We start from the raw sequence: 26235 nt of genomic DNA, 5'->3' as shown, positions 1-26235 counted from the left end.
TGTTCGGTTTTTGTTTTCGAAACACAGAGGTGACTCGGTTTACAATAAATTGACGATCAAATTTTTCACATCTGAAACAAAGAATAGAAAAGAAATTGAAGTGCAATAATGTGGGTCAGATCATCTATAAAAATCCGGTTTGGTTTGTTGAAAACCAGGTAAGATTTTATCAGAAGAAGATTCGAGATGATGATGATGTTCAGCATATGTTTGGCAGTCACGAACAATCCGATTACAGCGATATAGAGTTGTATATATTATCACATCAACAACAGGAGTCTCAGTACATTGATCAGTCACAAGTGTTTTGTGAGACTGATGACGAACAAGCTGAGGTGAATGTTCCAGACGACGAAGAAGAAGAACCTGAGATCATGGTTGATTTGATGGTGAATGCTGAAGAGGAAGAGGAGCCAATACCAGCAAGTCATGTATATTGCCCACCCCAACACATGACAAGGTTAAATTTGGGTTCAGATGAACCTTCGGCAGATGTATGGTACAATCCTTACGTGCAAATGCAAGGATCTCTGAAACAAGGAGACACATTTCGCACAAAAGAGGAATGTGTAAAAGCCATTAAGAAATTCCACATGCAACTATCAGCTGATTTCAGAGTTGACAGAACTGACGCATCGAGGTTTAAAGTTTATTATCCGAATGAGCACTGCCTATTTAGGTTGTCAGCTTCGTACCGGAAGAGGAGCGAGTCTTGGGAGATTGGATCAATGGGTCCAGATCACACATGCATGATGACAAACCCAATGCAGGATCATCATAAATTAAGCTCTCAACTAATATGCGATGAAATATTGTCTGTTATTGGCGACAATCCGTCGTTAAAGGTGAGTACAATTATCTCGCATATTATGGCAGAGTACGAGTACACTCCATCATATAGGAAGGCATGGATAGCTAGAACAAAAGCTATTGAAAAAGTGTTTGGCAATTGGGAGGAGTCTTACAAACAACTTCCAAAATACCTGTTGGCTCTAAAACACTATGCTCCCAGGAAAATTGTCAAGATGGAAGCATTGCCCGCATATACACCAGATGATACGTGTGTTGTTGGAAATAGAATATTTCACAGTCTATTCTGGGCGTATCAACCGTGTATCATAGGTTTTTCTTTCTGTAAACCAATTATGCAAATTGATGGTACATGGTTGTATGGAAAATACAAAGGAACGTTACCGATGGCAGTGGCACAAGATGGGAACAACAATATTTTTCCAATCGCCTTTGCCCTAGTTGAAGGGAAGACTGCTGATGGATGGAGTTTTTTCCTAAGAAATCTTCGATTGCACATTGCACCTCAGCCTAACTTGTGTTTGATCTCTGATAGACACCCCCTCAATCATCAGTGCATATAATAACATTGACAACGGCTGGCAAAATCCTCCTTCGACATATGTGTTTTGTATTAGACATATTACTCAGAATTTCATGCGGCAAATCAAAGATAAGATGTTGCGTAAGAAGGTTGTCAATGCAGGTTATGCATTATTAGAACCTTCTTTCAAACACTACCGCGAGGAAATAAGATTGTCGAACGAAGATGCGGTACGGTGGATCGATAGTATTCCATTGGAGAAGTGGACTAGGGCATACGACAACGGTCAACGTTGGGGTCACATGACAACAAATCTTGTGGAATCAATGAACTCTGTCTTCAAAAGCATCCGTAACCTACCAATAACCGCTTTAGTGCAGGCTACATATTTCAGGCTAGGAGCGTTGTTTGAAACCAGACGCTCAAAATGGAGTTCAATGTTGCAATCTGGACAGTTGTTCAGTGATGCTTCAATGAAATTCATCAGACATGAAGCTGCCAAAGCAAACACACACGTGATTACGGTATTTGACTGAACTAAAGGTTGGTTTAGTGTTGCCGAGTTTATGGATCACAATGAGGGCATGCCGATGGGACAGTACAAAGTCGAACTAGGTAGAGGTTGGTGCGACTGCGGAAGGTTCCAAGCCTTTCGTACCCCCTGCTCCGATGTCATTGTGGCGTGCTCAAAGGTTCGAAGGGATCCATCCTACTTGCTATCTAAAGTTTACAAAGTCGTAAGCCTTTCAAATGTTTATAAAATTAGTTTTTCGGTAGTGGCAAAAGAGGATTATTGGCCCGAATATCAAGGGGACATCGTCTGGCACAACGAAGTTATACGAAGGAAGAAAAAGGGTCGCCCTAACAACATTCAGATTCGAACCGAAATGGATACGGCGAACAAAATGGTTAGACTATGTAGTTCATGTTGTCAATCAGGTCACAATCGTAATAATTGTCCTAGTGCTGGAACGAGCACAACCAGATAAATTCAGATGTACCTCTGTTGCTATATATGAAAAACTAAATTTATTTCATAGTACCTCTATTGCAATATATGGAAAACTAAATTTACTTCATAGTAGACGTCTGTGACGAAAAGACAGTTGTTCATGAAAAATAACACAAACAATTAAAACAACTAGAATACAAAAACTATGCGATTACAACCATCAAAACAATTTTGAACATGTAATGCATCATCCTACGAGCGTCTTGGTCGGTCTTAATATCCACCCATTCACTCACTTCTTCGTGTTGGTTGAATGTGGACACAAGCCATTGTATTCTTCTAATCTGTTCACCCTCTCCAATTTCTCCCTCTAACCAACTGTACAACGTCCGATTAAGACGTTCAAACGTATCTGTGTTCCAAAGTCGAACTTGTATCGGAGCCGCAACGGCAGAAAATATTACATCAGCATTTTGTTTCTGAATGTATGCAGACATTGTTGAAACAGAGAGAATTGAAATTGATGGTTGAACTAGACAACTTATGGTATTATAAGATGAATTTGAGTGAAAATAATTGTATACAAGGCGTGGTATTTATAGAGACGGAACATCTATTGGACAAACCACGTGGGGGCCAGATGAATTGGCGCCCACATAACCATCACATGCGGGCGCTAGATGAACTGACACCCACCATGCAAAATACACTCAGGCGCCAGAGGCATTGGCGCCTCCTCATGAGGTCAATGTAGGCGCCACAAGCATTGGCGCCTCCTCATGAGGCCCAATGCATGTGCGTCAATGCTACTGGCGGCTCCTCTTAGTGGTATGGGGGTGCGTCAATTCATCTTGTGCATCCTCTATCAAATTTGGTTATTTTGGTATTTTTTTTTTGGAAAATTGGTTATTTTCGATTTTTTTTGAAAAAATTGGTTATTTTAAAGAAAAAAAAATCTGATATTTATATCCGTAAATGTCTTCCAAAATTATTTATTTTTTATTGTTCTTATCGGTTACCTATTTAATTGTTTTTTTAAAATTACTCTCCTACCAATATGCAAAATCAAAACTGACTGACTTTAAAAACAAAAATAATAACTAAAACAAAAAATTTACGTTGTTAATAATATTAATCGTTTTCTTCATAAAAAATACATTAAAAAACTATCCTACTCAATAAATGATTCAATCAAATATATATAAAAAATACATTAAAAAAACATCCTACACAATAAATCATCCTATAACTATCATAAATCATGTAAAGAGACAAAAAGTAAAGAATCTCAACAATTAAATTTGAGTTAATATGTTATTAATACGATTTCTTATATCATTATTATTATTATTATTATTATTGTGATATTCACCAATTAACTATCATAAATCATGTAAAGAGACAAAAATAAAAAAATAAAAAGAGACAAAAACAAATGCACATGAAAGAATAAATACAGTATCAATATTATTGTTGGTTTCTTCAACTTCTTCTTCTTCACCAATATTTAAATCTGGCAAAGGAACAAATTCTACATTTAAATCTATATCACACAATGAAAATCTAGTAGTGGTTGAAGCCATATTTTATGAGTTCTAAATTTTGTAAACATACAATATAAAGGTATATATACACTTCAAGTATTAATGATTTTAACTCTTTTTGGTGGGAAGCATGAAATTTACGGTAATAAAATTTGAGAGAAGTTTAATTTTAAGTGTATCATGAAATTTGGGGTAATAAAGTTGGAGGGAAGTTGAATTTTAAGTGTACTATGAAATAAGAAAAAAAATGTATAGACTTTAACGTGAAAAAAAAGTTAAGAAAGATGGAGAAGTTATGTTATCTATGTAATAAGTGGAATCTAGACATTAAATATGGAGTATCTAGAAAACAGAAATGGTAGGCTGAATAATGAATAAGTAAGGGTCAATTAGGAAACAATATCATAATATTTGTTCTTTATTGATTGTCTTGGTTATACATATAAAGGAACAAGGAGTACCTTTAAAATATTTTAAAGTTCCAAAAACTTTATTACATTTTAAGTAATTTAAATGCCTTTTCAAAACCAAAGATAACTCATGCTAATCAAACACTATGTTAACTAATTGACCAACAACTTAACTAATGATGATAGATCTATCATATCCATTTAACTTAATGATAATGAGACATAACCTTTATCCATTTATCACAATGCTATATTATAAAAAACTTGAACTTAGTCGAGGAGAGAGATTTTTAACTACATGTATGTGTTTGATTCATAAGGCAAGAGGAAGGATTTTAAAACTAAATTATTTTTTTATCCTTATAAATATTATCATTCCTGTTTAGTATAAAACAATTCTAAATAAAAATAGTTTTGAGTAAATATCACCAAAGGCACTTCCAATAAACCAAATGCTCTTTCAGTAAAGACAAAGGTCGAAGATTAAACAAATCTTTATAATTTTGGGATGGATTTCAATTGCATTGCGTAAAGACGGCGAATATCGAAGCAATTCTTGAAACCATGTATAATTCCTAATCCTACGACGAACTATTTGCGGCTAGTACACAATATAAACAAATTGAATAATGTATGTAATAACCACATAAGAAAGGGGAAAATTCACCTGAAAACAACATAAGGCATTAAGAATATAGAATATGTTGGTTACATATTCATGTACTAATTCAAATAAAGTATATGTATTAATTCAATGATGTATATATCTACCCAAAAAATAAGGCATTAAAATGGGAATTTAAGAAACTGAAGAAAAAAAGAAGTTCATGTACTAATTCAATGATGTATATATCTATATTCTTAAAGCAATATCAAAGTTTCTAACAAACAAACAAAACCAAACAAACAACCAAAACATAAGGCAAAGAAGTTCATGTACTAATTCAATGATGTATATATCTAACAAACAAACAAAACATAAGGCATTAAGAATATATAAATACGAAGGAACTCTAACAAACAAAACCAAAGTTTCTATATATATGTTAAAGTCAGATAAAACTATGTTGGTTAAATTCGAAGAAGTATCATGTTAAATATGCTGAGAAAGAAATGATGGTAGCTATGGTTTATGCATTTCTAGGATACATTAAAAGTCAGTAAAGAAACAAAGAAATTCACATATATGTTGGGAAGAAGTCATGGCAAGGCAGACAAGTGTTTAAATCATGTCTCTCCAGTTTTATCTCATGTATCAAAAAATAAACAAAAAAGACGTGAATTTCTTCTCTGATGGACAAGGTTTCATGTTTGTTCAGTTGACATAAACAAATGCAAACATTGTTTCCTATGATGTTAATGTTGATATTTTGCATAGAGCCATGTATTTAAACGAGATACATTCTGTTGGAATAAAAAACAAAACATACCTGAGTAGGAACCATGTCACCCGTAACCGTTTAGATGACTCATCGATAATGAGTAATCTTGACAACAAACGTCTGATTAAAGTATGGTTGGTGCTTCACACAAAAAGCAAAGTCTTTCTCTATAAGATTTTCTAGGTGTGTAGGGTAGATTTTAGGATGATCCTTGCAAGTCTAGAGAGATTTTTGGAAATCAATAGAAATTATATGTAAGTATTAATTATTGAACGTTTATGACATCCAGGTTCATGTAATATGGTATCTGATACTCCATTTACAATAAATAATTAACTGTTAGAAGTATACAAAGGATGAAGCTGTAATCACTTCGATTAGTCAGCATATACATTGATGTAGGAAAATATAGTTTGTGTGACATGAAATGCCAAAATATGTTCAAAGCAAGAATATATTTTGTATTGAAAATATGGAGCAATCATGATTTATCCTTGAAGAAGTAGTTGTTTATTTCAACAAGAATATATTATGTATCGAAATAACGCAGCAAGAGCCGAATATGTTTGTAGCAGTAGTTGTATGATGAAGCAAGAATTAATCTGATATATCAAATTTGCTACTGACGCATTGAAGTAGATAAGAGATAGTTTTAGTGACTTAAAAATGACACAAGTATAAGTTGAAATATAAAGTATGTGCCATATATATTATATGACATGGATGGACAATTATCTCAACAAATGACATTATATTTTAGTAAGAACTCAACATTTTTTGACAGAGCAGATTGAAATACATGCACTTGCATAGAGGTTATTTTAGACGCAAAATATAGAATATCTATGAAGGAAGACTCAATTTGTATAATTATTGATAACATGCATAAATAAATAAAAACAACCCTTAGCAAATCCATTTGAAACACTATAAAGAACAAAAAAAACAAATCAATTTTCAACACTATACACAGAAAAAAAAAAACAAATTGATTTTCAACACTATAAAGCATAGAAAAACTGAACCATTTCAAATACTTGAGAAAAAACAGAAGTTGTTAACACAAACACTCAACAAAGGTAAACATCGGTCCATTTGAAACAATATAAAGCACATAAGAAAAAAAACATTTGAAAATTTTACAAAAAAAAAATCTATTTCAAAAAGTAAAAAAAAAAACAGAAGTTGTCAACACTTAACAAAGATAAACAACAATCCATTTGAAACACTATAAAACACAAAAAAACAAATCTTTTTCCAAACACAAGAAAGGAAGCTGAAACGAAAGATTATTTTAACGAGGAAGATAAAATTCAATGAAGTTATTAAATGTGTAGAAAAGTAGTATGAAAGCAGAATGACGAATCCCATATAACGGAAAAATGCACAAGAAGAAGATAATGAAAGCCCTGAAACATAGTATATTAACGGGGAATAAATTTTACAGAAAATCAAGAAGAAATAGACAAGGATGTTAAAGATGAAAGTTGTGAAACATCAAATCAAGGTGATGAGAGAAAAAACCAGGTTCAAAGAACATCTTATCTTAGAGGAAATGAGAAGAACTTGGAACTAGTGAGAGGAAATGCTTCTTCAAGCTCCAACTATGAGACACGAGAGGAGGAAGGATATTTGGTCTGAAAAAGGTGAGAGGGAAAAGAAGACTAATAAGTTGAATTGGTTTAAGTGGAGAGAGGGATATGATGCACCCGTGTGAAGCTTGCCACGTGGATGAAAAATGGTGTTTAATTGGGCCATGCAATGTTAATTAGTCAATTAGGAAGAAAAAAAAGCATAGTTTAGTATAAATTAATATTATGCAAAAGGGTAATTTAGAGAGATCCAAGGTATGTTTCAATCTTAATTAGGTAGTTGATTGAAAAATAGTAAATAAAAACAAAGTAATAATGTCCAACTAGGATTTTTATTTGAAGTTATATTGATTTATATATCGATCAAAAAAGTCCAGGGAGCAACCATTATGTTGTGAAAATGATGTCGGAATTACAAAGTATAATTCCTTTCTTGACCAGTAAGAAACCCACAAGGGTAGAAAAAAAGAAAATAATAAGAACACAATGAAATTGGTTATAAACTGATATTCTTTACTTTCCATTTGAAACAAGATTACAAGTGTTATAGAATAGCAAATAATCTCTCTCACCCTAATTAGAATTTTCCTTATTCAAAGATGAGAGACTAGTATGCTATTTATAAGAAAACTAACATACTAAACTAATGAGATTTTACACACAAGGCAATTACACAAGTTAACTTAGAGAGTAAGATAACTTAAACAATTAGGCATACTAAACATGCCCAATTCGACATGCTAACGATCCTAGCATACTTCGACTACAACATGTGAACCGACTTCGACGACATGCTAAGGTCTTGTCAAATTTTTGAACCAAGAAGCTACCCTTCGACCATATTAGAGTTTGATCCAATATCTCACAAATCTCCACCATGGAACAAACTCTATAACATAAAAGGGAATAAACTAGCTTTCTGCATGTAGCTTTATCAACTGCATACAGTGGAAAAACTTGCAACTTCGTAATGTCTTGGTGATCATATCAGCAACGTTGTGATTTGTCGAAACCTTTAGCACTTGGACTTCTCCATGCTCGATTACCCCTATGATAAAATGTAGTCTTGCATCGATGTGCTTGATTCGCTCATGATAGGCTGAATTCTTCGACAGGTGTATAACACTTTAACTATCATATTTAACAGTGATAACTCGACCTTGAAGTTTTAGTTCCTTAGAAAAACCTTCAATTCACAATGCTTCTTTCATATCTTCAATGAGGGCAATATATTTCGCTTCAGTGGTTGATAAGGCAACAACCTTCTGAAGTGTTGCTTTCAAACTGATTGTTATGCCAAACATATTGAACACTAGATTTTCTGGAATCTATACAACCTGCATAATAAGAGTCGACATACCCTTCGATTTTTGCTTTACTATTTTTACCACATGACCGTAAGTCAGGACTCTATTCAGAGATCCATTTATGTACCTTAGAATCCATTTCAATACTTGCCAATGAGCCTTTCCAGGATTCTCCATGTACCTTCTTACAAGACTTACTTCATATGCTATGTCGGGTATAGTACAAACCATAACATACATCAAATAACCTACTATGTTAGCATATGAGATGTTATTCATATAAGCTCTTTTGATCTTAGTATTGGGAGACTAATTTGTACTCAGCTTGAATTAAGGGTTTGTCGGAGTCACAGTAGGATTTGAATTCGACATATCCAACTTGTCGAAAATCTTCCGTAGGTATGTCTCTTGAGATAAACATAATTTCGATTCCTTTATGTCTCTTCGGATGTCAATCCCAATAATCCTGGATGTTGCTCCTAGATCCTTCATATCGAACTCCTTAATGAGTTCAGCCATCACCTTCATTACATCCTCGACATTGTTGCTTGCTATGAGAATATCATCATATAAAGCAACAAAATAAAAAATGAATTTTCAGGTCGAAATCTAAAGTAAACACAGTGGTCGAACTGACTTCTAATGAAACCTATACATGCCATGAACTTTTCGAATCTCCTATTCCACTGCTGAGGAGATTGTTTTAGTCCATATAAATATCTATTCATCTTGTACACATAATCTTCCTTACCATTTTCTGCATACCCTTCAGGTTGTCTCATCAGGATTGTTTCATCTAGATCTCCATACAAGAAAGCATTCTTCACATCCATTTGTTCAATACTAGGTCGAAATGTGCCACTATGGCAAGTAACATTTGAATGGACATATGCTTCATAATAGGAGATAACACATTATTGAAGTTGACACCTTCTTTCTGAGTGAAACCCTTTGCGACTAATCTTGCCTTGTATCTCTCTGACGTCACTCATTTGATTACTTCCTTAACTTTGAAAATCCACTTACAGTTGACTAACCTGGCTCGAACAGGTTTCTTGATCAGTTCCCAAGTGTGGTTATCATGAAGATACTTCATCTCATCATCCATGTCCTTCAGCCATTCAGTCTAATTTTGACTCCTCATAACTTCCTTATAGCTTATAGGTTCTTCATCTAGAACCTCACTTGCAGAGATTAAGGCATAAGCTATGAGACTCTCTTCCATACATGAGATTGGGCAAAGCACACAACAGTAACATCCCTTGATTTTCCAAGTACACAGGGTTCACAAAACTTCAGCTTCAAAGGTTTGAGACTCTCTTCCATACAAGAGAGTTTCTTTGAAGTGAGCGTGTGTTATGGGCAAAGCACACAAGAGTAACATCCCTTGATCTTTATCCTCGATTTTTATATCGATATTTTCAAGATCAAGAATCAGCTTGTTGAAGATATCCAACTGCTTAGCCAAAACTTGCTTCAGGTACAAGCGATTGAGCAATGATTTGACCATGTACAAACTTTCAAGTTTCTCCTAAAGACCCGACACCGTTGTCTCCTTCAAAACTAGTTGAAGAACCTTATCACCAAGGCTGAATAAGATGGTGTTGTGGGTTTTCTCTATTATAGTCATTTTTTATTTATCCTCTAACGCATCGTCCATGGTTGCGGCTCCTTTCAACGCTTCTAAACAATCCTGCTGAACCAGTAGGATTTTCACTTTCAAGCGCCACAGACCGAAATCATTCACTCCGGTGAACTTTTTAATCTCATACTTTGTTGACAACATCTTCTCGACGCTCACCGCACTAATTTGTTGTGAAAACGATGCCGAAATTACAAAGTATAATTGGTCTCTTAATCGGTAAGAAACTCACAAAGGTAGAAAAGAAAAAAACAATAAGAACACAATGAAATTGATTATAAACTGTTATTCTTTACTTTCTCTTTGAAACAAGATTACAAGTGTTATAGAATAACCTCTCTCACCCTAATTAGTATTTTCCTTATTCAAAGACGAGAGACTAGTATGTTATTTATAAGAAAACTAATATACTAAACTAATGGACTTTTACACACAGGCATATTACAAAAGCTAACTTAGAGAACAATCTAACTTAAACAATTTGGCATATAAAACAGACCCAATTTTACATGCTAACAATCCTAGCATATTTCGACTACAGCATCTGAACAGACTTCGACGGTATGCTAAGATCCTATCGAATTGTCAAACCAAAAAACTACCCTTCAACCATACTAGAGTTCGATCAAATATCTCATACATTCAAATTCAAATTGTTTTAGCTTATGTTTAGTAGTAGGGGTTTTATTTTCAAAACATACTCACGTAAGCTAGAATAAGTAAAATCTTGGGAAGAGTGTTACTCACCACTGTCTGAAATTTGACACATACTCCACCTGAGAAAGATTAGACCATAGCAGTAGAGTAAAATAATGGGGGAGTATTATTATAAAATATTTAGAGAAGAATATGGAAAGAACGAAGATGTTTGAGGGACTGTCTTTGGCCTTTTAATTAATTATTGGAATAACATGTAGCCTATCTCTCTTTTGTCACTTTCGAAAACATCGGAGAAAAAGTTACGAATCCAATATTGTGATGGACATGTTTATTGGATTATTGACATAGGTTCATTGGATTAGTAACTTTTTTTCTAATGTTCTCAAAGATGCTAATCCGATGTTTCATTCCAATGTTTCATTCGGTAATCCAAGTTAGGGGTGTTCGTGGTTCATGAATTGAATTGAACCAAACCATATTAATGGTTCAATCCAGTTTTTAAAAACCACTTTAGCAAAAAGTGGTTAATCTGTTTAATCAATTCAATTCGGTTTAAAACCAATTCAGAACTGGTTCATAATTTTAAACCAGTTTAATTTATTTAAACCAGTTTAAAACCAATTTTTTAAAAAATTGGATTAATTTTTTCACCAAATTCCAAACTGGTTTTTTTATATATTTAAAAAAACTGTTTCTTTTTTGTTTTTATAATAAAATTGAATTTAAAAATTGAATTCAAATCTGGATTTTTTAAAAATTGTTTCTTTTTTGTTTTTAAAAAAATTGAATTCATATTCATCACAGCGAATGCCACAGCCGACAACTTTTTCTGCTATGCACTTATATCATATCAGAACATTTGACTTCACATTTAAAAACACTACATAAACTTGTGATTACAAAAAGAATAAAAAATAAAAAGGTGTTATTGTATCAGTTTTAGTATATACTCCGTATTAGAAATCTTGGTACGTATTTGGATTCATAAGTCTTAATATAGAAACATTGATCTTGATATATTTAGAAATTTTCAATTAGAATTGACATTGATTATTTAATTTTATTCAACATTTAATAATCATTTATTAAACTATATATATAATGTGAAATTGATTTTGATATATATAAGCATTTAATAGAAGGTAAAATATATAGAAACAGTTATATATAAACATTTAATAGAAGGTAAAATATATAGAAACAGTTATGAATCATTTTGAAATCGATTCAAAACAAATAGAAGGTGAAATTGAAATTGATGTTGAGTTTGAATTGGAGAGAAGATGATTTAGGGTTCATATTTCATATTTGAGGAAGAACACGTAATGTGAAAATGAAAATGTTATGATAATAGTAACTGACTAAAAAATATTAAAAGATTATAATTAAAATATTTATCATTTTAATATAATGATTTATTAAGTTTATTGAATTTGAGAAATAATAGTATTTATATTTTAGATAAAATTGTGGAAAGAGTTTATAAGAGTTTAAACTGGTTTTTAAATTCAATTAGATTAATTGAATTGGTTAAAATAAACAATTCAATTTACTAACCATTTAAATGGTTTAAGTTTTTTATGGTTCAATTCAGTTCAGATTAAGTATTTGGATCAGTTAACCAAATTTTTGAACACCCCTAATCCAAGTTACTTCAACAAAGACACACTCGAGGAATCACAAGCCTGGTAAGCCATGACTTGATGGACAACAAGTTAAATGAAGCTTACTCTTTGCATGCGTCCTTTTGCTAGTGAATATCTGAATTTGACAATGGATTCTATTGAACTTTACATTGTGGATGTTTTTCCTACTGATGGAGAAGATATATAGGAAATTTGATGAGCCATCTACTCATTAAGAGATGCATGCAAACTTAGTCCTCAAATATAGTTAATGAGATATGCAGCTATAAATGAATTAAAGTTGAAATTTAATCGATTGTTGTTATGCATGCTCTCATAAGTAATTTATTAAATGTAAAGTCATTGAGCTAAAAGTTGATCAAAGGAAACAAATGAAATTCCTAAATACAACCCTTGATGTTGTTGCTTTGATTTTTTTTCTTCACAAATGATCAAATAATAGAAACCTCTTCAGGTTAGTACATCTTCTAGTGTTTTCAATTATCTTGGTGTGTTTTAGGAATTATTGCTATATGTTATGTCATGAATTGACTATCCTAGAAGATTATACTATTTGGTTGAAGTTCTTCAATGATACTTCTCTTTATCATTATATGCCAAACGAATTGTCTTTGGATTCTGATTAGTTCCTTCTTCACCTTCTCAGGAATCTTGTAGAAAGAGATATGATGTATTGGTAAGTTGTTTAGGACAGAGTTCAGAAGGGTGATTCTACCTCCCGTGGACAGGAACATGCTCTTCCAACTTGTTAACTTGCTTTTCATAGTAGAGATGACATGCTTCCAAGCCTCAAATCTTCTTGGATTAGATCCCACTATAATCCCCAAGAATTTGAAAAGGGATGTTGTCAATGCTGCAAAAGAGGAATTATGGTGCTGCTAACATGAAGTGAGGAGACAAGCCAATACCATATAGTTTACTTTTGTTCATGTTAATCCTAAGACCATACGCCATCTCAAATCCTCTAAGTATTGACTTTATAGCCCATAAGTTGCTCCAAGATCCATCACCGATAATAATTGTGTCATCTGCAAATTGCATAAGACTATAGGAAGTTCCAACTGATTCTGCAACAAGTTTGAATCCTCTGAAAAAATTATTTTCCACTGCCTTCTTCATTATGCCAGCCAAACCTTCAGCAACAATGACAAATAAGAAAGGGGACAAAGGGTCTCCCTTCCTTAATCCTCTTGAAACCACAAAATCCACTATTGGACTGCCATTGATCAGTATATACATGTTGTTGTTGAAGACTCCACCCTCCATCCAACTCATCCATTTCTTGCCAAATCCCAACCTGTTAAGCATGTATCTCAAAAACTCCCAGCACACATTGTCATACGCCTGAGCAAAGTCCATCTTAAATAGTAGGCATTCCCTTTTCCTTCTCTTGGAAAAGTCAATTACCTCATTTGTGACTAAAACTAGGGGTGTTCAAAAATTTGGTTAACTGATCCAAATATCTAATCTGAACTGAATTGAACCATAAAAAACTTAAACCATTTAAATGGTTAATAAATTGAATTGTTTATTTTAACCAATTCAATTAATCTAATTGAATTTAAAAACCAGTTTAAACTCTTATAAACTCTTTCCACAATTTTATCTAAAATATAAATACTATTATTTCACAAATTCAATAAACTTAATAAATCATTATATTAAAATGATAAATATTTTAATTATAATCTTTTAATATTTTTTAGTTAGTTACTATTATCATAATATTTTCATTTTCACATTACGTGTTCTTCCCCAAATATGAAATATGAACCCTAAATCATCTTCTCTCCAATTCAAACTCAACATCAATTTCAATTTCACCTTCTATTTGTTTTGAATCGATTTCGATTTCAATTGATTTCAAATTTCACTCGATTTTATTTTCGATATGTTCCATTTTCACTGGGTTTCGATTTAACTCGGTTTCGATTTCACCAGATTTCACCTTCTCTACTCGGATCTTGCTCGTAGAAACTCCTGTCTCGACTCTTTTTGAGGTAAACCTGTTATTTTCTGCTCTCAATTTCACTTTGAATTGAAATAATATCTGAAAATTGCTTTTAGTCTTGATAGGATTTTATTTGAATTTTAATCTACTGGTTGATTTGTGTTCTCCTGACAAAGGGAATTTTTGCTAATGAGTTTGAGTTATGAGATCGGTTTAAAGGTCCTGGAGGATCTCAATTCTAGTCGATGTACTTCCTCTATAATGAAATACAAGTAAAAGAGATTCAAAAGGTCAAATGATTTTGGTCTATATTATGGACTAAAGTTTTTTTTGGATCTTTTTTGCTTATATTTTGTTACAGAAAGAGTACTTAGAAGTTTTTGTCCAGAGGAGCTAGTGCTCTTGCGTAGTTTTGTTTTCCTATCTTGTTTCTGTTTCTTGTCCTTTCAGGTCTCCAATGTTCTAAGATAAACTAAAGGTGAAGCCTCAAACTATTTGTGTTGCGTTGCATGTCTAACAAAACTATCTCCTAGTCTTGCAGTTATGCCTTGGAGTTGCTGAGATTCTGTGAGGCAGGAGTTGAAGTTATTGTAAAGGTAGTCTTAAACTTGTTCTATCATAAATTATCAGTCTAAGTCTTGTTATTAACATTCAGGTTTTGTTTCTCATAATTCTTCTACAACATATACAGGATTTCAGAAAGAGATGGGACAGACAATCTCAAGCATTCTACAACTTATTTAGACAGGCTGACAGAGTTGAAAAGCTGGCCAGCGTTATCGAGAGATTGGTCTGTATTATATTTTGATAGGAAAACTAATAATGAATCATATCAGGACATTTTTACATACCATGTTTATGTTCGGATTATAGTAACTGAGGCCTAATATAGCTTTTTAAAGTAAAATACTTATTGTTAGAAAAAACCATGCTGGAAATTGCTTCTAATTTACATAACAAAAGAAGATTATTGTAAGAATATAAGTGAATAACAATTTATCTTATGGCTTTTGCAGCTAGCTTCTCCTTATAGATCGGACGGATGCTTAAAACTTTTCAGCAAAATTCTAGTAACTTCGATATGGATGGTCATGACAGTGTTATGGACTTTGAGACAGAAGAACATATTGGTTCTACACCTCCAGTTTCTAATAATGCTGGTTTGTTGCCTCAAAAGCGTAAAAATCGGTCAGAATCATGGAATCATTTTACACCGATGCCGTCGAACACAGAAATGTCAAAGTTAGCAAAATGCAAGCATTGTGGCTCCTTAATCAAGTATAATGGTGGAACAATCGCTATGCTAGCTCATTTGAGAAGATGAAGTGATAATCCAGACAATGCGGTGAATGTGACGATGCATGAACCATCTTCAAGCTCAATGGAAAATAGGGAAGCGGTTGTTAATTCATCTCCTTCGGCTCCCAAATTTGACCAAGAAGTTATCCGAATGGACTTGACAAAAATGTTTGTAGCCATGGAACTTCCGTTTCAAAAGGTAGAGCATCCATATTTACATAGGTTCATTTATGGCTTACAACCAAAATTTAAGTTCCCATCACGCAATACACTAGCACGTGATATTTTGAAGAATTGGGACGTGGAGAAAGCGAAGATGAAGACTATTTTGTCACAAAATTGTCGCCGAGTTTGTATCACTACAGACACATGGACATTTACCCAAGACTCTAATTACATGTGTCTCACAGGGCATTACATTGATAACAATTGGAAGCTACAAAAAAATATTTTGAATTTTACTCAAGTCACAGACTACACAGGAGAGATTATGGCCAAAACAGTTAAGAAGTGCTTAAATGGTTGGGAACTAAATCGTGTGTTTAGTGTTACCGTGGACAATGCATCTTCAAATGACGTCGGAATTCAACATCTCAAAAGATGGCTTCACTCTCAGAATGGCATAGTTTTGAATGGAGAATATCTTCATACACATTGTTGTGCCCACATATTAAACCTTATTGTAAAGGATGGGATGAAAGAAGTTGATGATTCTATTGTAAGAATTCGTGCAACGGTGAGGTATGTGAGGCGTACTCCTTCGAGGTTTCAGAGATTTAAGAAATGCATTGATCATGAAACAATTGGATATAAAGGTTATGTTGGGAGAGATTGTGAGACTCGGTGGAACTCAACATATCTAATGTTAAAGGGTGCATTAAAACATAATAAGACCTTTACAGAGTTAGAATTCAGAGATCGGAAATATTTTAATGAAATGAGTAAGGACAAAGGAGTGCCTAGACCGGAAGATTGGGAGCATGTTGAGTTAATCCTTCCATTTCTACAGATATTTCATGAAGCTACAGAGCGTATTTCAGGATCTTCTTATGTGACAAGCAACATGTATATGCTTGAGGTTTTTGGTGTTGGAAGAAGCATTCTGAACATGTGTAATTCGGAAGATCAAAAGGTAAGGTCAATGGCTATAAAGATGAAGGCAAAGTACAATAAATATTGGGGAAAACCTGACCACTTTAACATGTTGTTATTGATTGCAATGGTATTAGACCCTAGATGTAAATTGAAGCTTGTGGTATGGATGGCAACTAGGATTTATGATACTAGTGATGCAGAATATTTGAAAACCAAGTTGGGTTCATATTTGAAGTCTATTTTTGATGAATACTCTGGTAGGGCAGTGTCTCGTCTAGGTAGTTCAATTAATCTATCATGTGGTTTTAATGCAGTTAATGATCCGTACCATTGTGTTGAATTCTACCAATCAGATGAGTGCAGCACATCAGAGACAGAATTACAAAAGTATATTCAAGAAGAAGTAGAAAACCGTCCTCCAAATTTTGATGTGCTAGAGTGGTGGAAGGTGAATTCAAGCCGATATCCAATACTTGCAAGCATTGCAAGAGAGGTTTTAGCCATACCGATATCCAGTGTAGCCTCTGAATCAGCTTTCAGTATCGGAGGAAGAATCCTTGATGCATATCGTAGTTCTTTAACATCGGCTAGTGTGGAAGCACTTATGTGTACTGAAGATTGGCTCAAAGGAGTAGTTCCATCTTTTCTTAGTAGTGAGGATCTCGATAATATTGATCGAATTGAGGATGGTAAGATGTCAAAAGATATAAAAACTAGTGTCTTATTACTTTATTATTACATGTTAAATTTTCATTCTTTCTTTTGCAGAACTATATTCTGCGCCAGATGCCGGAAGTTGCTCATCCTTTGTGTCAGTTGTTGATGATTGAGGGTAAGATTTTTTTCACTTGATATATTCTTTTAATAATCTAGTCCTTCATTCTTCTGCAGGATCTTGCGCCCGAGCGTGCTTTTGCTGATTTTGTTCTCTGCAATTTGGTGCAGATCAATATTACTTTATGTTTCAGTTAGTGTATTTCTCATTTTGCACGGCTACTAAATGAATCAATCTCTACTGAATGGGATTGGAATTAATCTCTGTTAGCTACTGATTTTGTTCTCTGCAATTTGGTGCAGATCAATATTACTTTATGGTTCATGATTATGTATGTGGATGTTGAATTTTGAATTATGTAGGATTGTTAGGTAAGGTTGATTTGAATGAATGTAATGGTATAATGATTTTGTGGAAAGGGTACTTATTTTTGGAGGCCCAATGAAACTCACATGAAATTATTCAGTTAGTTGGAAATGAATAAATCTGTTAGTGAGGTTTCGACTCTCTGTGGTGCGTTTGTTAGCTTATCATGGAGCTCGATTTGTTCTTTTGAATCAAAATGTGCAGGTTTGGTTAGTGTGAAGAGTTAGTTAGGAAATTGGTTTTTTCTATTAGATTGAAATGTTGAGAAGTTAGGTGGAATGGTTTCAAATGAAATTCACGCGAAATGTAAATTTAAATTCAGTTTCTGCTTGTGAAATACAGTAGTTATTGATCTATTTTGAAATGAACTTGGACTTAAATTGTAATTTCATTTTAGGTTAGTTTCGAAGTCAATTTGAGAATCAGTTGATAGTGGAATTTCAGTTGATTTTAAAGTTAGTATTATTTTGCATATTCTGCAGAATGTTGTTAGCAGGGCAATGTTTGTGTTAATTTTTTTCCTGACAAATTATTGGTCTCGTTCTGGTGTAGCAGTAGGGCATTATCCTCATGCTAACTTGTTTTCTTTTTTTTGCTTGGAATTGAATGATATCACATGGTGAAATTCATATTGTCGTGCATGGATGATTTTGCAGGTTGGAGATGGCTTGGATTGCCTTTGAAGAAGATGGCCATGGGAAATTGTGGTTGAAAATTGGATGTTAATGCTTATGAGCTTAGATTAAAAATTAGAACTTTTAGGTCACATGTTAGTTTAGGTTCATTTTTGGAATGTTCATTTGTAATGTGCAATGAGTTTATCATGGAAACTATGTATTAAGATGAACTTATGGTTCATGATTATGTATGTGGACCATTTTCTGATATAATATAAGTGTATAGCAGAAAAAGTTGTCGGCTGTGGCATTCACTGATGAATATGAATTCAATTTTTTTAAAAACAAAAAAGAAACAGTTTTTAAAAAATCCAGATTTGAATTCAATATTTAAATTCAATTTTATTATAAAAACAAAAAAGAAACAGTTTTTTTAAATATATAAAAAAACCAGTTTGGAATTTGGTGAAAAAATTAATCCAATTTTTTAAAAAATTGGTTTTAAACTGGTTTAAAATTATGAACCGGTTCTGAATTGGTTTTAAACCGAATTGAATTGATTAAACAGATTAACCACTTTTTGCTAAAGTGGTTTTTAAAAACTGTATTAAACCATTAATATGGTTCGGTTCAATTCAATTCATGAACCACAAACACCCCTAACTAAAACACCATCTAGAACTTGTCTTCCTGGTATGAACCCTGTTTGAGACTTGGAAACAATGTTGCCTATTACTTTCTTAAGTCTATTAGACAGAATTTTTGGCACAATTTTATACAAACAACCAATTAGAAAAATTGGCCTAAAGTCATCAATCCTTTGATGGTTTTGGCTTTTGGGGATTAGTGTCAAAAAGGAGGCAGTTATTGCCTTGGGAAGAACAGTTGTGGAATGAAATTCTTGGATAAGACCTATGATTTCCTCACCCAATATGTCCCAACTCTTCTTTAAGAAGGTGATGTTAAACTCATCTGGTCCAGGGATTTTGTCTCCATCACAGTCCCAGATTACACCCTTGGTTTCATCTCTAGAAAAATCTTCTTCCAAGCTACACCTTTCTGCATAAGACATACATTTGAAATCCACCCCTTCCAAAGTAGGTCTAATTCCTTCACCCTCCCACTGCCAGTTACAAGGGCAACTATATTATTCCTCCTTCTCCTCATATTCAACATTCCATGAAAGAATCTTGAATTGAGATCCCCATCCTTGATCCATTTATGTCTAGACTTCTGTTTCAGCAAACTTTCCTTCAGGTGGAAGTTACTTCATATCATTTGTTGGGCCTCATTAATTGCCTTGTCAATCTTGAGGTCAAGAAATCCAAAAACCTCCTTGTTCCACTTCTTCAAACTCACCTTTAGCATTTTAAGTTTTTCCTTCATGACAAAAGCCTTTTTTCCTGTTACATGAAAGGATTTCCACTGTATTTCCGTAAACAACAAGAATTGTTTGATTTGAAAGTAATGGGCCCCCAATTCAATTGGCTTCCTTTGATCCATATTGGACAATGGTCAGACATATCCCTACTTCCAATCTCATGAGCAACTAAATTCCATGATTCAATTATACCTTCAGACACAAGAAAACAATCCATCCTACATTTTGCTTTCCCTTCTGAACTGAACCGAACCAATTGAATTTGTTACCTAGAGTGGGTAAATCAACTACTTCCATTAAATAAATAAAAGAGGCCACAACACATCCTGGGTCCCCCACATGTCTCTAATCAAATTTTCTGACATATTTTGTTTTTTTTGTCTCCTGGATGAAGATTAGATCCACTTTAACTTTCACTATTAATTGTCTTATTCTCTTTCTTTGAATGGCCATGCCACACCCTCGTATGTTTATAGATGTAATATTCATGATGTCCCATTTGATTTCTCCTTCCTTGCAATGGCACCCTTGAGATCCCTTGCCTCTATGCTTCTGAAATGTCTTCAAACACTTCATCTGATCCTTCTCCAACAATCCCCAAAGATTTAATTGATATCCACACCTTGGATGCCACATCCATGTCTAAATTTTTGCACGCTCTAACATTTCCTTGTCTGATGTCCACCATGGTGATTGTTGGAGAAGGATCAGATGAAGTGTCTAAAGCCAATGGTTAAATCACACACAATTATTTTTCAAAATATTTTACCAAATGAAAATACATTAAAAAACATCTTAAATTTGTGCTTGAGAAAAGTTAAAATTTTGCTTTTTACAATTTTAATAGTTCCTAATAAAGGAGGAAATGTGTAACATTGTTTTGTAGGTGATATTTTTTTAACAAGGATATCAATTTTTAATGATGACAACTAAACATATTATGATGAGTCAAGCATGAACGATAAAACAGATAAAGATGTAAACCTTATCATTAAGGTTTGGTGGATTTGACTATCCGATATTTACAAATAAAGAATGCAACTCTCACCTCAAGCCACTCAAGCATGTGTCAACATAAATAGAAGTATTCGACAAAGTCTTGAAGCAATATGGTAATCTCCTAATTTAGTAAGTGAGTGAACGATTGGAAGACAAAAGAACTTTATTGTAAAAGCGCATGGCTAAAGCACGCACACACACAATTTTAAAAAAAAATATTTTACCAAAAGATAGTACATACAAAAACATTTTAAATTTGTCTTATATGAATTAAGAACCGTCAAATTTGCAATGGCAAAATTTTGACTTATCTAATCGATTGGAGCATTTGTCTAATCGATTAGTTTATCTAAAAAATGAGTCATAAACAATTAGGATAACACCTTGATTTTGTGTAACGACTAGATGTCTTTTCTTTCCTTTTATAAACATACAATTGATTATATTTCAAATATCTAATCAATTATGAATATGCTCTAAACAATTAGTTAGCCTTAAAACGCGTTTAATTGAATTTCCTCTCTCTCTCTCTCTCTAAACGCGTTTAATTGAATTTCCTCTCTCTCTCTCTCTCTCTCTCTCTCTCTCTCTCTCTCTCTCTCTCTCTCTCTCTCTCTCTCTCTCTCTCTCTCTCTCTCTCTCTCTCTCTCTCTCTGCGCTGCTATAGCCGACTCTGTTGGAAAATAGATTTTAGATTGTGAGCAAAATAAGGAGAGTGGAGATACCGTTTTTTTATTTAAAATAAATTAACTTTAAATGATTTAATGTAAGCTAGTGTGAGAATCCATCACATATATATAATTTCATCAATAATTTTTTTTAGGTTTCATTTTGCCCTTTTTAATTGTATGCCTCAACATATAAAATTAGCTTATCAAGATAAAGAGTGTGATGAAGAAAAGTTAAGGAGTCATAAATCAATTGTTGAAAGAAGAAAAGGTACAACTTAAAGAATTTAAAGGGGGTATGCATCTATACCAAAAATACAAAAAAAGGGTTGTAATTAAGATTTTCTTCAAGAAGAATCTATAACGGGGAAGGAGAAAAAAAACATTTTTAACAATGACATTACTGTGGATCAATGGATTGTATAATCATATGAAGATGAAGTCAAATCACCAAAATAAGATGATGATGATGATGACATTGATGATGACGATAATGATGATGATGATGATTATGATGATGATGATATTGTTAATGATGATGTTGTTGATGAGAAGGATATTGATGGTGATGATGATGATGATGATGATGATGATGATGATGATGGTGATTATGATGAACCAATATATCTACCGGTAACAACCAAATAAGAAATAGAGTATGGTGATCAATGATACTTGGATATTGGGTGTTCAAATCACATGTCTAGAAGAAAATATTAGTTTTCAAGGCTCAATTATGCATTCAAAAACAGGGTGTAGTTTGAAGAGGACAACATACTAGTAACTGAAGAAATTAGGGATGTCTCAATCAAGATAAGAGACAACGAATAGTCCTTACTTTTAGGAGTGTTACATATTATGGGTATGAGGTAAAATTTTCTAAGCATTAGTCAAATGATTGATAATAATTACACTATCTCCATAGAAGACAAGAAAATAAGAGGCAACAATACAAAGGGAAAGTTAATCTTGAAGGCTTCTATGTCAAATAATAGAACCTTTCAAGCAATCAAATAGATGAAACAATAATACCTGATATTGATTTTTAACCTTCAATTTAAGTTCTAATCAATTTGTTCCAAAAGTCTTTGAACACAAAAATTCTGAGAGTTTAGAGAATGAACAACTAAATAAGATTGTTGAAAAGCAAAATATTTTGGTTGAAAACAATGAAAATGAAGATGATGATGAAGCTGAAAATTTTGATGATGAAGGTTATAATAATGAAAATGAACATATCCTTGTTTTTGTTGTTGAACAACCTAACGAGTCCATTCTATTGGACATTTATGATCCAATAACATGGAATAACTTTATCAGTGACTTAAGAGATGAATTACTAAGAAATTATCCTTAAAGAGATGTGTCAATTATGAATGATTCTAAAGATACTTCTGGTAGGCATTTCTCATCATCATGTTATATCCGTTATTGTTCTAATGGAGAAGAGTAAGATAGGAATTGGATTGTTTATTCAAAAGAATTGGATAGAGTTTTTTGTTTTTACTGTAAGTTATTTGGTATAAGTTGTAGAATGAATCACTTAGCAAATGAAAGTTTTAATGATTGGAAACATATTTATGAAAGGCTTAAAGAACACGAATCAAGCGGTACACACATGTCTTTCATGAGTAAATGGATTGACTTACAAATTAGATTTAAGAAAAATATAACAATTGATAAACATCTTCAAGAGCTTATAAGAAATGAAACAAGGCATTTAAATGATGTCTTACTTAGGATAGTTTATGTTACTAGATATCTAGCTGAGCAAAATTTAACATTTCGTGAAAAAAAATAAGAGGAATAATGTGGAAAACAATGGAAAATTTCTTTCTCTTGTTGAAATGATTGTTGAATGGGATAATGTCATGCAAAAACATTTTGAAAGTATTAAGAGCAATGAAATTCATTATCATTATCTTGGTCATAAGATTCAAAATGAATTTATTAACATGTTAGGTAATGAAGTCAAAAGTGCAACAGCCGAAAAAACCAAAGAAGCAAAATATTTTTCATTGATTCTTGATTGTACTTCTAATGCAAGTCATCAAGAATAAATGACCCCCATTATACATTGTGCAAATGTTTATACAAGTCCAATAAAAATTGAAGAGTTTTTTGTAGAATTTTTGAAAGTCTATGACACAACAAACCAATGATTGTTTGAGGAATTACAAAATGTATTGGAAACTCTTGGTCTAGATATTAATAATGTGATAGGACAAGAATATGATAATGGATCAAACATGAAAGATAAACATCAAAGTGTACAAAGAAAATTATTAGATATTAACCCTAGAGCATTATACACGCCATTTGGTTGTCATAGCCTTAACTTGACACTTTGTGACATTGCAAATTCTAGTACTAAAGCTAAAGATTTTTTTGGAGTGTTACAACGTATTTATACCATATTTTCTTATTTAACAAAACATTTGAAAATTCCTAGAGACAGTGTGAAAGGTTTAACTATTAAACCATTATCACAAACACGTTTGGGAAGTCATGTGAATAATGTATATGCAATTAAATCTCAAACTTCATATGTAAGAGAAGCACAACTTCAACTAGCTGAACAAGATAATGATCACAAAATTAAAAGTGAAGTCGAATCTTTAGCAACTCATGGAATTGGAAACTTTGAATTTTTAGTAGCTATGATTATTTGGTTTGAATTGTTAACTGTTGTTAATGAAATTAACAAAAGTTTGCAAAAAAAAATACATACGTATTGACATGGCTATAGAACTAGTAAAAGGTTTGATCAAGTATTTGAAAAAATATAGAGAATATGGATTTGTAAATGCCAAGGCTAGTGATGTTTATTCAATGTGTGTTTATTCAAAAACGTCAAATTAGTAGAATACAACACTATGATGAAAATACATCTCAACCCACACAACTGAATCTTGAATCTGCTGAAGAGTCTTTTCGAAATCACTATTTCTTATATACTGTAGATCAAACAATTGACCTATTTGATAGAAGATTTAAGCAGTATAGCACATAAGAAAAAAAATGGATTCTTGTTTAGTATTGAAAGACTTAGATCATTATCTGATAAGGACTTGAAAGCATGTTGTAAACATCTTGAAACTTGTTTAAAACATGACGATTTTCTTGATCCTGATGGTGAAATTTTGTTTGAAGAATTGAAAGTTATTAGAGAAGTTTTAACAGTTGAATCAAAATCAAGTTATATGATATTGAGTTCTTTAAAGACTTTGAATTGTTTTCCTAATGCATGCATAACTTACAGAATAATATTGATTATTCCTATCAGTGTTGCATCTGCTGAAAGAAGTTTTTCTAAATTAAAATTATCAAAATCTTATTTGAGATCTACTATGTCATAAAATATATTAAATAGTCTTGCGTTGATTTCAATTGAAAATTATTTTGTGAAGAACCTTGATTATGAACGAATTATTAATCATTTTGCAACAAAAAATGTTAAGAGGATTATTTAAATAATTTAAAGGTTTGGTCAATTTTTTTATAGGAGAAAATATCGAATCAAGAAGAAGAAGAAGAAGTCTCTTTATTGTGGTTTATATTTTGATGTAGTATAACATTGATTCAAAGATCCATACTTTTATTCTTGTTTGCATAATGTCAATTAAAAGTGTGTTTTTATCCAATTATTTATTTTATCCTTATGTATTTATTGTTAAAAAAAGTTATAGGGCACCACTTTTTTTATTCGCCTAAGGCACCCAAATTCAAAGGACCGACCTTGTATAGAGAGAGAGAGGAAAATTGCGGAGAACCGTTGAATGTACTTGCATTTGAGATCCTTTGTGATCAATAAAATGATAATTCTCGTGCGTTGAGAAGATTCTGGAAGGAGTGAAGTCCCTCAGTGGTGGTCGGTCGGAATTGATATGGCCGACCCAGAATAATTTCCTTTATGCTTGGGTGATGGTGTTGTATGGATTGTGGAATTTTTATGATGTTGACTAAAGAAGAATAGAGAGAGAATATATTTTTTTTGGATAGTTGACGGATGTGGTGTGAAGAGAAAAACGACTAAGATGTTTTTTTGGTGATAACAATTGTTGATGTCAATGAAAATAAATAAATAAATATATATATATATATATATATATTTAAATTGGATGGTTAAAAATGAATAAATTTGTGTTATTTAACATTTTTAATTATTAATTAATTGAAAGATAGTGTTGTTAAAATATGATTTTTTTAATCTATTTTGTATCAATGTAATTAAAACTCAAATTCATTTTTTTTTTGGATTTTGAAAATGTTAATGATGTTGTATTTTTTAAGGAGAAATTTTAATTAAAAAATTATAAAGCTAGAATTAATAATATTTTTTATTGAAGATTTACTTTTTTTTTGTATTAAATGTATTATTTTAGATTATTTTTGCTTATTCTTTATTTGTATTAAATATATTATTTTAATTATTATTATCATTTTATAACTAAAAAAAATTATAAATTAAATTCTCAATCATAACATATATTATTAACTTTGAATATTATTTTTAAATTTTAATTAAACCATATGTGACATATTATTTAGTTAGAGTCGAAAAGTATATAATTGTCATGTCATTGTCACATTTATAAAAATGAAGAGACCATTAT

General features: G+C 32.3%; 1 protein-coding gene and 1 long non-coding RNA gene across 2 annotated transcripts; one reads left to right on the top strand and one right to left on the bottom strand.

Moving 5' to 3' along the window:
* Positions 1–13335: 13335 nt before the first annotated feature.
* LOC127080442 (uncharacterized mitochondrial protein AtMg01250-like) lies at positions 13336–13827 on the bottom strand. Its single transcript, XM_051020762.1, has one exon. The coding sequence runs from the start codon at positions 13825–13827 to the stop codon at positions 13336–13338; it is 492 nt and encodes a 163-aa protein (XP_050876719.1).
* Positions 13828–17216: 3389 nt separating this feature from the next.
* Positions 17217–18801, top strand: LOC127084382 (uncharacterized). Its single transcript, XR_007788696.1, has 3 exons — positions 17217–17502; positions 17582–17645; positions 18611–18801. It is a non-coding gene; the product is annotated as an uncharacterized LOC127084382 (long non-coding RNA).
* The last annotated feature ends 7434 nt before the right edge of the window (positions 18802–26235 follow it).

This window comes from Lathyrus oleraceus, chromosome 5, assembly GCF_024323335.1.
Source record: "Lathyrus oleraceus cultivar Zhongwan6 chromosome 5, CAAS_Psat_ZW6_1.0, whole genome shotgun sequence".
Taxonomy (NCBI): Eukaryota; Viridiplantae; Streptophyta; class Magnoliopsida; order Fabales; family Fabaceae; genus Lathyrus; species Lathyrus oleraceus.
The sequence above is the reverse complement of the archived record's forward strand: the minus strand, read 5'-3'. Positions and strand labels throughout refer to the sequence as shown.